The sequence below is a fragment of the Poromitra crassiceps genome (genome assembly GCF_964638095.1).
Source record: "Poromitra crassiceps genome assembly, chromosome: 6".
Lineage (NCBI taxonomy): Eukaryota > Metazoa > Chordata > Actinopteri > Beryciformes > Melamphaidae > Poromitra > Poromitra crassiceps.
This window is the reverse complement of record NC_139627.1, coordinates 55,607,340-55,624,923: the sequence shown is the minus strand read 5'-3', so window position 1 is coordinate 55,624,923 and position 17,584 is coordinate 55,607,340. Positions and strand designations below refer to the sequence as shown.

At 43.0% G+C, this 17,584-nt stretch overlaps 2 protein-coding genes and 1 long non-coding RNA gene across 3 annotated transcripts in view; all 3 read left to right on the top strand.

The window, feature by feature from the left end:
- Window positions 1-440: 440 nt before the first annotated feature.
- Window positions 441-1,709, top strand: LOC310778312. Its single transcript, XR_014552768.1, has 4 exons — window positions 441-489; window positions 1,181-1,288; window positions 1,434-1,511; window positions 1,644-1,709. It is a non-coding gene; the product is annotated as an uncharacterized lncRNA (long non-coding RNA).
- A 268-nt stretch (window positions 1,710-1,977) lies between these two features.
- On the top strand, window positions 1,978-9,698 carry LOC310778418 (uncharacterized protein). The gene is made up of 6 exons (XM_083638840.1): window positions 1,978-2,016; window positions 2,543-2,647; window positions 4,094-4,182; window positions 6,514-6,601; window positions 7,185-7,265; window positions 9,081-9,698. Exons 3-6 carry the CDS (start codon window positions 4,115-4,117, stop codon window positions 9,402-9,404), a joined length of 561 nt encoding a protein of 186 aa, XP_083494966.1. The 5' UTR covers window positions 1,978-2,016; window positions 2,543-2,647; window positions 4,094-4,114; the 3' UTR covers window positions 9,405-9,698.
- A 5,856-nt stretch (window positions 9,699-15,554) lies between these two features.
- Window positions 15,555-17,584, top strand: part of LOC310777986 (uncharacterized protein) — a gene marked incomplete at both ends in the record, with an annotated part of 8,965 nt that continues 6,935 nt past the window's right edge. Inside the window, one exon of the mRNA XM_083638315.1 lies at window positions 15,555-15,692. Within this exon, the coding sequence (XP_083494441.1) occupies window positions 15,555-15,692 (138 nt within the window). The remainder of the gene's footprint in view (window positions 15,693-17,584) is intronic.

Sequence of the window (17,584 nt, the reverse complement as noted above, 5' to 3'; positions counted from 1 at the left end):
GTACATATACTTGGTAATAGCTTTCACTCTCTCCTGTTATCTCCCCATCTATATTATATTATACTTGCACTGTTCACGTCAGCTGCGTCGACTCACATTTTCGAGGAGCTGTATGCAGGCTGCGTAGTACAAGTAGCCAACTAACTTGCTATGCAAACTATGCCTATAATAACTAACAGCATTTCATTTTCACATGTTTGAAAAGGGGATTGATGCTCCACTACTAATGACGGCCATGAATCGCTGATGAAGCCATCAAGAAACCTCCGTATATGCAACGAAGGTAAGGAGACAGGTTTAATTAATTGTCACTGGCTTTTAGAGAGGCTTGCACCAGGCTACTTTTTAATTAACTTTTTTGAAGACTTATCGAATGTATCTGTAAAGCAGGCAGGCTTTTAGTCAAGTCTGCTGACCGTTTCCAGGCTCCCTCTCTCTCCAGACACAGCGGAGATCCTGTTTGTGTCCCAGGTCTACATCGCTGTTCAGGTAAGTTTCCAAGACATTGGCAGACGCAGTGGAAGTGGTCCCTGGGAAATATTGTTTGGTATGTAGTGGTACTTGGATGTAAAATGGCTTTTAATCTGACCGGAAGTCTTATTGTTGTCGGATTAGCGGAAGCGACTAGTGAAAGTGAAGTTGTTATTCCCGACTGGTAGAGTGAAGTTGGCTCCGTCTATCACATGGATTTGTTATTCCTTTTCCCAACTCCTAAGCGACAGGGTCAGGACAAGCTACAGGACAAGCACGGTCATCTAAAGTGTGGGAGTATTTTAGACCGAGACCCTGCTCTGTAACGTTCAACTCCGCACATTGGAAAAGACGTAAACGTAATGTTATGTACACAGTCATGGAGCGCGCGTCCTGTTGCGACAGACAGCACCAAATCAGTCCTGTTTTAACCATGGTTTTAACACACTTTTTGATCATGCATATTAGGATTATCAACACTTGGATCGCGTTTTAGTGTAGGCTCTTGATTTATCTGTTGTCTGTTATAATGCCTGGGAGTGAGCGAGCGCAGGCCAACGGATAAACTGAGAATCCACTATGATTACTCACTATGGCAAAATTATGTTGAATCTTAGTTGTTAGGTCTTTGTTTGTAATGTTAGTTTCTAATTATAGTGCCTGTCATCTCTTCTTCTCTCTGTCTCCTGCCTCCAATATCTCTCTCCAGATTGTTTCAGCATTTAATGTCAGCTGACCTCCATGTCCCTGCAGTCAGCCCACTGACCTGCTGTCTGTGACCTGACCTGCTGCTGCCTGCGAGCTGACAGCACACACAGTGAGTATATAGTTTTAAATTTCAAATGTTTCCAATTGTTCATTGAGACAATTAGATGTGATCCCTCTCCTCATGTAATTTATATGCCCCCTTCTCTTCTCTTTCTCCATCTTCTAATATCTCTTTCCATATTGCTCCAACATAGAATGATGTCAGCAGACTTCCCTGTCCCTGCAGCCACCCCACTGACCTGACCTCTTCCAGTCTGTGATCTGTGAACTGGGTACTTAATTTATACTTAAGCACATGCTCACAAATGACATTCTCAACCTAAAGCATGTTTGAAAACAACCCCTCTAAACTAAACGTTCACTAAATGTTCACTAAAATCTTTATTTCTGATGACCTGATAAAGGTTTTCCGTGCCAAAGGAGGATCTGCAGGAAAGACAATCGGCACCATAATGGCACAGACAGCTAATGTAAGTGTTTTTTTTCTACTTCTTCACCACCCCCTCATTCCTTCTCCTCCTGTCTTTTCTAGAAAAAAATGGATTTGCAAGCCAACAGTGATTTTATCTTCGTTAAAATTGGCGAAGCGGGCGGTGGTTTGTATCACGATTGTGATGTCGTTAGTGATGTCACTTGAGCAATTGTGATGTAATTCTTTGGGATGTTGTTGTGTGCTTGTTTCAGAATCAAGTCATATACACAAAACAGGATTGTGTCCTGAGGGTCCTTAGTGTCTACCTCAATGAAGACCTGGATACACTGGTCAAAGAATATGTGGTAAGTGTACATCAACTCTGTCTCTCTCCGCAGCTAATCTCACATAATCCTGGACCAATCAGCCTGTGTCATTTATGCGTGACCTCTTTTCATTTCAGTGATCACAGCACAGCCACATTGCATTGACTGTCTGCATGTCATGTCTGTATGCATGTCTGTCTGCGGAATCCTCACTGTGACTGGTAGGGGCGCAGGTAGTTACAGTGGAGCCGCTCGGTTGGAAACACCGATAAGGTTAGCAAGCTACGTAGCTTGAAAGTTATTAGCAGTTGTGTTGAAAAGCAGTCTTGGCAATTTGAGGGACCAGCCTGTAAGTCCAAGTGGGTGTTTGTGCCAGGTGAAATGACATTATCTCCAGGCATTCCTGAGATATTGTGTTCATGGGAATGGGACAGACATGAGGTCCCAGTGACCTTGGCGTTTGACCACCAAAATCTATTCAGTTCATCCTTCAGTCCAAGGGGGCGTTTGTGCCAAATAATAATAATTCCCTCAAGTCAAACGGTGGAAGTGCTGTCACTTTTAGGGAGGACCTGAGGAGCCTGGGACAGAGAGAGCAGTCTGCTGCTCAGCTCGACAGGAGGAGGAGGTCCTGACACCTTGTGAATACCATTCTGCCAGTAAGAGGAAGGTGAGGCCAGAGACACTTAATAGTTCACATAAAAGCAGTAGTAGGTATTCCCATTTTTTTTAAAACTATTTTCATTCCTTCTTAACACGTTCACTGCCATTGACGAGATATCTCGTCTTACAAAATCCAACGGTTGACTGCCAATGACGAGATATCTCGTCTTAAAAAAAAAAAACGTCTCCTATAAAAATATTGGAGCCAGCGAACATGTACAACCCATTCCACCGACCCACTAAGTGGCGACAGTGCTCTCCACACTAGAAAAAGCAGAGCCAAAACTGCAGGGGAACGCGCGAGGAAACCATTCTCTCATACTGTAAAATGGATTGGCGAAAACGCTTTCGCTTTCGCGCATTATCGCGCTGGGAGCTGGCGGTGGGGGATTGCAAATTTGCATAATAGATTATGGGTGAAACACACTTTGAAACACCAGCAGAAAGCGCAGAATCGCACGCAGCTTCATTCCAGCTGAGCTCAACCGAAAACCCAGAAACATACGAGCCTCATTCTCATACTGTAGGCGAAAACGCTTTCACGCTGGTGCACACGGGCGCACAACGGTGGGGGGTTCCAAAAATAGACTGGGTGGAAAACACACTTTGAAACACGCAGCATAAAGCCTAGAATCGCACAAAGCTTCATCAAAGCTCTCAAACCCAAGAAACGAGTGAGCCCCATCCACACTCGCCGCCAGGCGGGGAGGCTGCTCAAACTCGCAGCAGCAGCAGCAGCAGCAGCAGCAGCAGCAGTAGAAACCCGCTTGTGACAAACGCTGCTGAAAGCCACCAGACACGCCCACGGAGGGAGGAGTTTGAAGGAGAGGGCGTTCAGAACTATATTGTTTAGATGTCTGATCTCTCACTGATGCCAAAAATAAATGGTTAAAGTGACTGTTCTGCCTGTTTGATTGAATTTCACAAAACTGCGATTATCTCAGCTTTCAGTCTCAGACGCTGAAACCATGCTGTACTCAACGGCTAATATCTACATAACTACTAACTCTACAAACTAACTCTTTTAGACAGAGAAAGCACACATTCTATTAGTACTTTTGTGAACTTTGTGTTCACAAAGTCCAAGCAGAAAATAATCCTCGGCTCTTGTAAAATGAGCCAGAATCCTCAAAAAAAACCTCTGGCAGAAGCTACCTACAGTAAAAAAAAAAAAGGCTGGCAGTGAATGTGTTAAAAAGGAGGACTCCTGGTCATCTGATGAGGAAAACAGTGATGTGGAGCATACATCTGTAAGTTTTATGACCCTGCGTAATTGTTCATGGTGTTTAAGAACTAGCAAGGCATATTTTTAAATCATGTCTGTATCCTTTAGAAACCTATCTTTCTCGATGCTAATTTTACCCCAGATAAAAAAAAACATTTAATGACTTACATGCCAAGCCAGATCATTGAAAATATATTATGAAATATTAATCTTTTTTTTTTTTACTAGAATGTGGAGGACTATCTGAATATGAACTGGAGCGCCTGGAGAACATCAGACAGAACCAAGCCTTCCTGTCATCCGTCAAATTATTGCAGGTAGGTAAACGTGGAGGTAAATGTTAAATGGTTGAATAATCAAATATTTCATCAATGATGTAGTTAACTCATTGAGTGCCAGCCACTTTTGGAGAACGGACGCTCCCAGTGCCAGAGTTTCAGAGCGTTTTCAGTGATTTCTCGAGGCCCACAGAATATTGTGTGATATTACTATGTAAACACTGAACACGCACAAAGAACGATGAGACTCTATTCTATCATCTGCAAACAAAAGTTTATTGATCCTATTTTCCGTTCTTTAGTTATGAGCCGGAGAAGATAGCTTGATTCATCCAAAAACAGCAATTTTTTTCTAGAAGCTGAGATGATGGGCCTTTTGTGAAATTAAACATTTCAAGCACATCACTGACTCTGAAGCTAATATTTTCTAATGTAGTCACACCTCAAAAATAATTTCCTTCAATAAAACAGTGAAGGCCAGGGAATTTTGTTTGGCAGAATAATATTTTTTAGCTACAACCAGCAGCGCTGGCCCCTGCATGCGCTGCTGGTTGCAGCTTCTTGCTGGTCTTGATTTGCTGCTGGTGGGCATCGGATATTCTGGCTTGCGTTTGTCAATCCTGTCCTGCTGCCTGGGTCTGTCTGGGTGTTGTGTGCTGCTCTGCGTGCCAAACCCCCCCCCCCACCCCCGCCCCGCCCCGCCCCGCCTCAACTGCACACTCCTCCTCCGTGTCTGTGGTGGCTCTCTGCTGAGTTTGCTGTGCGCACAGTGAAGGGTGCGCAACATCCAGCTTTTTTACAGCGTTCTGCGTGTGTTTGTCACCGGCTCCCATGCTTCCAGTTGAGAATAATAACAACTCCACGGCTGATCATGCAGATGTGCTGTCGCAACCGACACGGAGCGGCTCAATTGTGGGAGCAGATTGGCTGCTGCAGGCACAGCTGCAGTAACGTTATGCTTCATGCATATCGATGCATACGGATGCGATGCGATTTCCGTTTCCCCAAAGACTTATTCTCTGTTTTTCTCTGCCTTTCTGTTAACCTGGAGAGCACTGTCGCCACCTAAGGGTTCTGTAAAATAGGTTAGACACATTCAATAGCTCCAATATTGTAAGAGGCGATGTAAGAGGCTTAGATCGCCATCCCCCCGTCAAAAAACGCAATTGACGAACATGTCCGTCCTTGGCACTCTACGTTACTATTTGAAATGACGAACATGTTCGTCCATGGCACTCAATGAGTTAAAGGGAAACTAAACCGAAAAAATAAATGCTGATTTATTTTGCACATGATCTCACACATCTGTAAACCATTTTGCAGGCATTCATTTATTTGGACAGTTATTGCGTTGATTTGAGATAAGTTGATGCCAGTGATGTCATCAGAAAGCACTACATCATTGGGTTGTATTAATTATAATTATTTTCATGACATCACTGGCATCAACTTAACTCAAATCAACTTTCAATAACTGTCGAGCTAAATGAATGGCTGCAAAAATAAATCGGCATTGTTTTTCAGTGAAGTGCCCCTTAAACAAGGACAATGCCATCCTCCTCCAAAGCGCCCTTTAACACTTGGTGACCAACATCTTCCTATTTGCATACATGACACAAGAAAAATGTTTGTGCTTGTTTTTGCATGCACCTGAATGTGCTTTTCCAAATAAGGATGTGTGCAGTGCACTCAATTCACCACATGACTAGTGTCATAGCTTCGATGTCCATGAATAGATCCAACCCTGTAGTTTAGAGCCGCAGCACCGTCTTTTGGTGAGTCAGCCCATGAGATATATGGGCGGTTTTACCCCACTCGCGCGCCAGCCGTTTAACATTTTGTGGGCCTTCCCAGACATGCGGACTGTCTCTATAGTACATATTTCATTGCACTATATGTTTTCAATTTCAATGTGTACTTTGCAATTTGCACTATATTACATTTATTACATGCAAGTACATTGATGCCAGAAATAAATGTGCTGCTACATGCTCTAAACTTTAAAGTTCATGAAAATTTTATTTTTGAGTGAATTATTATCATTAATTGTCTTTATTTTTATTTGGCACATGCTTAAAACAACTTGAAGCTAAATTTAGAAGCTGATGATAGCTAAATCAGAGCGATTGAGTAATTGTGCGATATGATCCGATTAGTCGACTAATCGTTAAAAATAATCGGTGACTAGTCGACTATCAAAATAATCGCTTATGGCAGCACTAATATACATATCCCAGCAGCCATATAATGTAGTTAACTACTGTGTTCTGTCCCACATTCAACTTAAAAAAAATCTGTATACATGTAAAGTAAAAAAACAAAGTAGTGTCTTCCTTGATGTCACTGTAACACTACTTTTCGTTATGTCAGGTCAAAGGCTGCTGTGAGAGAAGTGCTGCCTCCTCGCAAGTCCTCACATCGTCACTCTGAACCCCGAGGAGTACCAACCAATGAACATGTAAGTGTCTTGACAGCAATGGCTGACTTAAATTTAATATGCACCAATAACATTCTTTCTTTCACTAAACTGAAAAGTATTGTCCTATGAACTAAGTTGACCCATTACTTTAAATTAATAACAATACAATTTAATTTTTACATTGTATACTAAAGTATATATATATGTGTGTATGTATAGACGGTTTTAACTTGACAACAAAAACATTCTAAATGGGACCCCCGCTCACTTCCTGTTGCAGTGTTTGCTATGGACATGAAAGCAAAAAAAACATTCAAGTGCAGGATTGACCATTCCGTGAAAACCGTCTATACAGCTGAGCGGCGAAAACAAAAGTAACAATGTTGAGTGAATATTTCTGCAGTTTGCCGAATGCTGAGAAAAAGGAAGTGCTGTGGGGTTGCGCTCTGGTGAAAACAGTCTATATATTATATATGTATATATTTATATATATATATATATATATATATATATATATATATATATAATGTTTCACTTCATGTTCATGAATGCCTCTCCATTCCTCAGGTTTAGCATAATTTTCTTTCTTTCTTCCTAATTTTTCTTTATCCCTCACATGAAGGAGCCTCCCGGCCCTCTGCCCATGGTTCCAGGGAACATGGACGAGGGCAGTCAGATACCCCCACAGATGCTCTGCTCTGAGGTGGGAGTCAGCCTTCTACTTTGAGTTGTCAGCATTCTACTTTCAGTTGTGTGAGGTGGTGACTTTAAATCATTTTATTTTTCAGGCTTTTTGGATGTGGTCATAATTCAAGGTCACTGACCTCAACGTTCATCCCATTCTCGTGAATGCAATTTCTCAGCCTTGAGGGGATTTCTTAAAATTTTGCACAAACTTCCACTTTGACTCAAGGATGAACTGAACAGATCTTGGTGGTCAAAGGTTAAGGTCACTGTGATCTCATGTCTGTCCCATTCTCGTGAACGCTCTATCTCAGGAATGCCTGGAGGGAATTATATTACATCTGGCACAAACATCCACTTGGACTCATGGATGAACTGGTTAGATTTTAGTGATCAAAGGCCAATGTCACTGTGACCTCACAAAACACAATTTTGGCCATAACTCAATATTTTGTATGTTAATTATGGCAAAATGGTCTATTATGAAGTAATAACATGTTATATCCACAGGTGTAATGGTCAACTTCACTTTGACAATGTTTTGCTTACCACTGTAGCTGGGAAAAATTATCTTGGGTCATTCTACAAAGACTGGAAATGGGGTCACCTTTGCAGACACCAAAAATCCTTTAAGTTGACCTAATAATCACATTAGTCCACCCTGTGCACTTCCTCTTCCTGGATGACAGCCAGGACAGGGAGTGTGGCGTCCTGTTCCTCTGGTAGCTCATTAGTTTAGCTTATATTGAGCTTCAGGTGATGTGACAAGGCTCTATATTAGTCCTATGTACTCCTCTAAGTGAAATGGCATGTTTATCGCTGCACATTATTCACTGGTATCAGGTAAAAGTCAATGGAGGCATAAAACCATGAGGCGAGGGGAGGTACGGTGGTGCAGTGGTAAGCACTATCGCCTCACAGCTCAAAGGTCGTGGGTTCGATTCCCACCTGGGACGATGTGACCGCTGAAGGAATGCGTGCCCGTCCGCATGTCCTCGAGTGCCCACTGCCCGGGTGGGGTCGTCTAAAGGGCCTTTCTGTGTGGAGTTTGCATGTTCTCCCCGTGCCTCCCAGGGGTTTCCTTCATATAGGAACCCCCTTCACAAAAACATGCAATATCCTGGTTGCTAATGTGGTTCCTCCTCTGGTCGTTAAGGGCGCCTGGTCAGAGGGAGGGGAACTGGTTGGAATAGCGTGAACCTCCCACGTGCTATGTCCTACCGGTGAAGCTTCCTCTGTTAGGTGAAAATAAGCGGCTGGCTGACTGCCCATGTCTCGGAGGAAGCATGGAGCCAGTCTCGGCTCTCCCCAGATCGGCAGAGGGTGGACTAGCAACCAGAATTGAGAAATCAAGCGAGCACTAATGGGGGATAAAATGGGATAAAAAATCAGGGAAAAAAAGATAACAAACAAACCATGAGGCGGGTAATTCAAGTTATTGTCAGATTGGATATTGACCATAGTTCCATGACTGTATTGTAGGTAGAGATAACTATAATTTTACATTATCTGATTGTGTTCACTTCTTGCAAATTAAATAATGGTTGAAGTTTAACAATTTGCTGGGGACCCCTTGGAACGCCCTCAAGGATCCCCGGACCCCACACTGAGAACCACTGTTCTAAACTGTTGAGTGCTCTAATCAGTTTTTTAATGTTTCATTTTTTTTTATGTGAGGTTCTGACAAATTCTTTTTGTCCATTATTTTGTATTTGAATGATTCTATATCTGTTATGTCAGTTTTTCTGACATTACAGAACATTACAAAACATTCTGAATGTCACAATGTGACCAGCTTTGGGAGACAGCTCATTGTTCTCTGTTTATCCTCCAGGAAATCCAATCTACAGAGGCGAAGGCGAACATCAAAGACACAACAATGGGCATCTACGCCATTCGGGTGAGGGGTGCAGGTCCTGGAGATGAGCAGTTTGCAGATGTTGGTGTTGTACTCGAAGGCGTGGAAGTTCTCCAGAACCTTCCGAGTGTCACCCATGGCTGCATGATACTTTTTGGATTGATTTATGCACTGAACCTACAGTACCCACTGCCCCTGAAGTGCACATTTGAAGTGTTCCAGAAAATCCTGATGGGACTGGACCCCTCCAAGCTTTCCCCAAAGGTCCAAGCACTTAAAATCAAGATGTATAGTCATTGACTAATTGGCCTGATACACTGTCTCACCCTTAGATGTGTCATGGATTTGGGACATGCCTTTTTTGAGGGGGCGGACTGATTTATGCTCTGCATACTGCATATTTGAAGTGTCTGGACACAACTGACTACTGGACTCTCAATTTGAACACTTGTTTGGCATTTTGGATGCTGCATCTTGGTTCTCGCGCGAGACCAGTGCTTTCCTACAGAGCCGCCAGCTATTGGCCGTGATCGGCAAGCTGCGTGATCACTGGACAGGTGATCAATGATGCCCGAAACAGTCCTTTTTCATATATTTTACTCTAAAAAAATTTACTCTAAACATGTGATTAAAATTCACCCCTCCCCGTACAGTTGTCATGCTGTAAACTCTGGCATTTTAACATGGGGTGAATGGGACAGATTTGCTTCTGCAGCCAGTCTCAAGTGACCATTTGAGCAACTGGCCTCGATGCTACGCCTGCCCCCTCGCGTACAGCATTTTACTTAAAATTACTACTTAGAAGTCTGAATACTGAAAGTTAAGAAGCTTTCTCTATGGAAAATGTGTCAAAGTGGTTGACCTGCTGTGAATATCAGTTACCAGTTACCTTCGATGTTCAACTTGTGTGTGAAAGGTATGTTTACATTTGTTTTATGTAACAAGCAGCGAAGTGTTATGGCACAGCTTTTCACCTGAGCCTTGTGACAAGTGTTTTGAATCTACAGTAAATGGAGAGCACTTTGCCTTTATAGGGCTTATTTTCTTTATTAAGATTTATTTGTTGCCTATGTGTGAAAAATGTTTTGGATCCCAATTGCAAAATTGGATACCAGGAATGCAGCACTTTATTAACCTTGTATTTTCTTATTGGGATTTTCCCAGAGGCATTTTTTGTAAAAAAATAATTGTGCATTTTACAGGGTCAATAATAAAATAAATTGTTAAATATTTAATTAAGGTGGTCTGACGGTTCTTTTTTGGGAAATTAGAAATATCAGGTTATACATTTAATATACATTTGGTATATGAATAGAAAGTACATACATTCTATGTATTTTGATTTATGATATATGATAAATATATCAACCTGCATTTTGCATTTAGGACAGATTATGTTTATGAAATACTATTACATAAATTCTATGTATTTTGATTTATGGTATATGATAAATATATCAACCTGCATTTTGTATTTAGGACAGATTATGTTTATGAAATACTATTACATAAATCTTAGTTATACTTATTTCATTTATATTTGACTTATAGGCATATGCATTACATAAAGTGTATTAGTTTGTTTATATAAAATCTATGTAATCCAAATGCATACTCGCATTTACATAAAATCTATGTAATCCAAATGCATAGGAACTTGTTAGGCACGTTTACATAAAATATATGTAATCCAAATTCATGTGAATTTGACATGCAATCAAATTACATAAATCTTAAAAGTACTGTTTAGTCATTTCTGTGAGTGTATGGCCGTGGTTCACCGGTGCCGTTCGGGTCGCCCTGTGGGGTGCTCCCGGCAGCAAGGTCGGTTGAATGGAGGCACTAGTGAGAGCTTGAGTTCGAAACGAAGTAAAACGTTAGGGTTGTGCTACAACCCAGGTTTTACGAGTGAGAACGAGAGCTCTCACTACCCAGCCTTGCTGTGTCGATGCGTCACGGGGTGCGTCGGATCTCAGCGGGCTGGAAGAAATTAGAGTGATTTCCCTGGGCTGGCAGGACGTGACGTAGTCACGTGGATCCGTGTCAGTCCCAGGGGGTACCACGCCACCTACGGGTGGGTGGTCAGGTTTTAATGAAAAGTAATTTTGGAGCAAAATAACAGTCTTCCATAGGGCTGCGTTGCAGCGTTTAAGGCACTAGTGAGAGCTCTCGTTCTCACTCGTAAAACCTGGGTTGTAGCACAACCCTAACGTTTAATAACAATCGAAAAAGTTGCTCGTAGCTGCTTTAAGTTATGATTAATTCATGTGTGTTAACTAAAACAAATAACTGTATGTAATAAAAAAATAATAATGATTGCATAATTATGTTAGTGTATCTGAACTGCAACGGAGATGTGCAGAAGGAACAGTGTGTGTGTGTGTGTGTGTGTGTGTGTGTGTGTGTGCGTGTGTGCGCGCGTGCATGTGTGTGTGTGTGTGTGTGTTTCACAAAACAAAAGGCAAAGCATTTATTTTTATGGTTTTGGTGGAATGACACATAACAGATTAAAGTACTCGTAACTTTTGAGAGAACTATCTTAGTCATTCAAAAAGTTATATACATGTATACAGTAGGTGAGAGTGTCTAGTTCATGGAAATATTAAAAACAAAATGTAAATGTTTTTTGCAGGCCAACACACAAATGCACTGTAAGCGTAATTTGCTACCTTCCAGCGGTCACCAGGGTGGTGACCATGATCTTATACTTCATCAGCTCCTCTTTAGCAGGAAACACGTACGTGTCCCCGACCAGGTTAGAGCATGCCTGTGAAAATACATGCAGCAGATTTGAATAAAGGAGTTATAAAGCAAATAGTTCCGGTCCTTGATTATGATTGGCTGAGCTGCATTTGAAAGCCGTGGTAAGATACTCTCTTGACACACACCTGTGACCGCATCACAGTATTACTGCGTCTATGGCATGGGGCCTTTGTATTGATGCATCTGTTTGTTGCTTGGCAACCATTCCGCTAAATGCCGCGGCTGAAGGACTACATTGCTTGGCGCAATAATGATTATTTGTCATGATCAATATTGCATTTTTTCTGTAGTTGTGCATTTATTTTATGAAACCTTGCCTGTAGGCAATATGTAAGCAATATGTAGGCAATATGTAGGCAATATGTTCCGTCCTGAGGAGGAGCATGGACAGTCTGGACCAGACGTCCTGACGAGGAGCAGGGACAGTCTGGACCAGACGTCCTGAAGAGGAGCAGGGACAGTCTGGACCAGACGTCCTGAGGAGGAGCAGGGACAGTCTGGACCAGATGTAATGTCAAATGCTAATTTACGATTTAAAACGTGGGCCGGCCTTAAACAGTGCTATAAAATGGATGAAATGACAGCTGATAAATGACAGAAAATGGAGGTATTCTTTTAAAAGATGAGACGTGTAAGAACCCTGGCAAGGACCAAGAGGAAGTAGTACGCTCTTAGTGAAGCCTTTACTTGCAACGCATCGACTTCAAACTACTCCTCCTCACCTTCACAGCCCTCCACAGCCTAGCCCCCCCTTACCTGACTGACCTCCTCATCCCCCATCCCCCCTCACGTACACTCCGATCCTCTTCTACTGCCACCCTCATCATCCCCCCATCCAGACTCAAAACCTTTGGTGACCGTGCTTTCTCCCGCGCCGCACCCCGACTTTGGAACTCCCTCCCCCAGACCGTCCGAGACTCTCCCTCACTCCCCACTTTCAAAACCCGACTTAAAACCTATCTGTTCTCCCAAGCTTACAACCTCCCCTACCCCTGACCACCTCCTCCAAACCATCACCCTCCGCCCCCCCACCTGCCCCTCCCTCCTGTTCTCTTCCTCTCCTCTGCTTCTCCATACAACCTTGCCCTGAACCGTCACTGTTATCTGTACCTGTCCCCTGTACCTGTCCCCTGTATCTGTTGCCTGTATCTGTTGCCTGTGTCTGCTGCTTGTTTCTTGTTTTACTGTTAAGCGTCTTTGAGTCTTGAAAAGCGCTATATAAAATAAATGCATTATTATTATTATTACTTGTTCAGGGGGCCACATTGTCAGAAAGCTAAGGGCCCGGGAGCCGGACATTTCCCAGAGCTATTATTATCATTATGTAGGCTTTTTACTATTATTATTATTTTATTTACTATTTACTACATTACAAAAGTCGCTGTTGGATTCATAGCATCATGGTCCATGTAGCCCCCCAGTTCCCCCCCGAATTCTATTTTCTATTCAGAAAGAGACAAAAATGCCACTGCCTGATTTACATACACAGCCACACCCACATGCAGTACCTGTGCCAGGTGGGTCAAACACCAGGTAAGGTGCCGGTTTGGAGGAGCCAGCGACAATGTTTTGAACGGCCTCATACTGCTCGGAGTTCTCCTCCAGGTGTCGATCAAACAGCCTAGAAAGACCAGAGGCTGAATGAGACTGTGGCTTCATCTCCACATTGATATGCAGTTACTGTAAGATACAGATACCTGGCTTACTCATGCACTCACACACATTGATATGCAGTTACCCAGCAAACATTTTCACGTATAACGACCGTCTGCTGCACATCAAACCACTACATCTAGTCAGGGTCTAATTATATATTCTGAATGGAAATCTTAGCGACGTAAAGATCGCACCTCATGCGGGATTCGATCCTGCGGCGCCCGCTTCGCAGTCATGTGTCTTATCCATTAGGCCACCAAATTAGTTACAAATACTACGGAGTTGGTCATATATAGAGATACTTAACATTGAGCACTTAGCATTTTGACGGTCCCGACTGGAAGTTGCGTTGATAGGCTAGCTGCCTCGCTAATTCTGTTTCATGATTTCAACCAGCGATGAGACAGGTATATTTATATCATTTACGATAATATAACCAACGTGACTTTAGCAGACAGCATAGCACATCCAAAACCCACAACACTGCGTTTAGTTACGGCAAGAGAAATGGGACAATACCACAGGATTCAGGAAGTTTGTGATAAATACAAGCCCATAGCAAGAGACACTTGCACTTATATGACATAAACGTGTTTTCATATTAAAAAAAGAAAAGGGCGTTCAATAAAAGTCGTCATTGCAGGTGGAGTGCATGTCACACTGTGAGTATCTGATCACACAACAGGTAAATTGTCAATCAAATGTCATTTTATTCAACAAAAACACAAAAGACACCTACATGTGGTGTTTTCAAAGCAATATGAGGTCAATATTTTTTGTTTTGAAGTGACAGTCTAAACGTTACTTTGGAGGAATGTGGAGAGAACGTCAGACTTAGATGGTAGATGCCAAACCACAATTCTATCGTCTGGTGATGTCGCGGTCAAGACGATGTTTGCTGGGTACTGTAAGATACAGATACCTGGCTTACTCATGCACTCACACACATTGATATGCAGTTACTGTAAGATACAGATACCTGGCTTACTCATGCACTCACACACATTGATATACAGTTACTGTAAGATACAGATACCTGGCTTACTCATGCACTCACACAGCATTAGGGTTACACTTTGATGTCAATAAACAAAACAAGGTCGCGAGAAATCTTGTTGTTACTACTGGGGTCATCATTTCTTTCTCTCTTTTCCCCATGTATTATAAATAACCTACTGCTCAGTCAAAGAGGGTAGCTGGTGGCTAACACTTTTCCATATTTCTATTTTGTTTTAACTGTCCACTACAGGTAAACAGCGATATGCAATCATGTGCCAACTTTAACTAGAGGGCGTGCAGCTCCTTTATCATCTTATAATGACGTTATATGACTTCATCCGTAGAGAGAAGAACTCTACAGGGATCTCTGCTGTGAAATAAATAGTCCACACAGTCCAGAGTACAACCCATGGGAAAGGGGCCTCCCTACAGTAGTAGATCCACCTGTTGTTGCTATTCATAGCTTTCAAGGGGCGTTACGTGCTGCCGGGAACGCCCACCTGACGGTCCAAAAAAAAATTGTTCATTCCGCAGCAAACAGCATTTTTTATGTTGCCAGTAGGTGGCGCTATGCCGAATTGCACGGAAACAGGGCACCGCACTGCACAATTGGGCACACTTCCAAAGTTTGAAGTCGATCCGACCAATGGTTCTCGATGGCATGCAGCAGATGATGCTCATCCATAAGCAGGTTTTACTCTGGGAACCCTACTTACACAGGATGGGGGTTCCTGGAAGTGGTGATGCCCTGGAGCAGAGGTTCTCAAATGTCCCCCCTCCCCCTCCCCCTCCCCGCCTTCTATTCAATCTCAAGGACTCAATGTTGATTTAGTTAACGACAGGGTCGTTCCTCTGTTTACTTTTTCAGTAGGTGTCAAACAGCCCTAATTAAAGCTGCGGCTTGGGCTGAAGGAGCAGAACTGAAGACAAATATTCAAATATCGAACGTGTTTCGCGTCCGAATCGCACAAAAACAGGGCACCGCCCTCCGTCGGGTCGCCATCAGCGCACCCCCCGAGTTTCAAGTCGAGCATGGATCTGCATGGAGCCTGCAGGCTCGTGGCCACAGACTCACAAGGCAAAATATTTTTTGGGTCCTGCCAGCAGAGGGTGCTGGCACACCTGCAGCACCCATACTTCCCGCGGTTATGGCTACAGCAATTTGATGGGGTACATCACCCAAATATGTGATATTAATCAGATTAGTAATGTTGCATGTGCAATGTGCATCCTGGATATAGTTTGTTACAATAGCATTAGCTCAAATGCTAACGTTAAACAGTATGTGGATGGGCAATGCTAACACCATTAGCGCCATGTTCTGGGATGTACAGTAAAATAAAAACACAGATTTTGGTTTTCTAACCTAACCAAAAACGTCTGCATTGAAAAAAAAAGGCTAGGTGGAAACCTAGCATAGGGCCAGTGCAGAAAAGCGTTGACAAGCCTGTTTGCTGTAGCTGTTAGTGGAAAAAGTATGAAGGATACTTGTCAAACATATTTCATTGCAAGATGATGTTGTGTGTTGGTGTAGGCTACACCTTAAAATCAAATAGCCTATGTGTTTGATTTTAAGATATTTTTTACCCCCCCCCCCCAAAATAGGCTATTTACCCCTGTTTAGCCCAATATTTTTGCGTCTTTCAATCAATCACCTAAATATCATATTATATTATCAATCATATAGGCTATTCTCTTAATTGTATTATATGATCTAATTTGATATATTATAATAATATATCATCTATATATAGATAGATTTATAGATAGCCTATATACAATTGGATCTGATCAGTGTTGTAGCTCCATTACTGATGTAAAATGTTATTTTAGGGGTAAAAAAAATCAAAGAAAATATTGAATACTAGAAAATGTGGCTCTCACAAACACAACAAAAGAAAACATCATCATGCAATCAAATGTGTTTGAAAAGTGTGTAGGTGATTGATGTCATTATGTAGGCTATTAGAAAACATTCACTTTCACAATCACAAGGCTAAGAGGATTCTCTCTGACCGCAGCCACCCAAGCCACACAGACTGTTCACGCTCCTGCCGTCTGGCAGGTGCTACAGGAGCATACAGACCTGAACCAGTAGGTTCAGAGACAGCCTGTATCCCCAAGCCATAAGGATGCTCAACTCGGCCTCTAAATGGTGTCTGGCCGTGAGATTCCAGGCCGACGTGCTGCACTCTCCGCTGGGCAACACGAAGGCAGCTGGCTTCGCTGAGCTCCACTCCTCCCGTCAAAAGGCTCTTCCCGAGGGGAGCGCCACAACACACTGAATCCCACTCGATTTGGAGGCGGAACACGCCAGGATTGGCCAAAGCCCAATCCAGTCCCCAGAATTGTCAAATAAAATCATCGACATGATACTATGACCCGCCTCTCAACCTGTCATCTTATGCCTGGTTCAGACTACACGAATTCAGCCCGATATTAGACTGATTTGGTCGTGGGCGACAGATTTTCAGCGTCGGGCCCGAATATGACCGTCGGGGACGACGATCGGCCGTCTTCACCTCTTGTAGTGTGACATAATCAAAGACCAGCGTCGGGACCAGTCGGGACGTCTAGGACGCCTCACGACGCCCTGACGAAAAGACTGGCATGTCAGTCTTTTGGACATGGTTTCGCCTAGTGTGACACCCCGGAAGACAGGTATCAGGTCCTGGGGAGACCGCTCCCCGCTCGATACAGATTTCACCCGCTCGCACTCACCGCTCGGCTCCGCTCAAAAGAATAAAAGAGATAAAAAGGCCAGGGTGTTTTAATTTGCGTTTAAACGCCTGGGCAGTGGGCATTGCTCACTACAAATAACATGAGCTCAGCAGAGTCGGCTGCATGTTCGTTTCTCTTCCTTCTCGTCTCGCAGCAGCTGGCAAGAAAATAGTGGGCGTGCACATGAAGTAAGTTGGAGGTTGGAGCGGACATCACAGTGCATCACAGTAGAGCCTGTCACTCATCCAAATAACGTTAATGCAAGGGATATATATAGCACCTGGATTACATACATGTTTCACATAGGGTTGTGTTTGGACTTCAATGTTTTATTTTGCCCA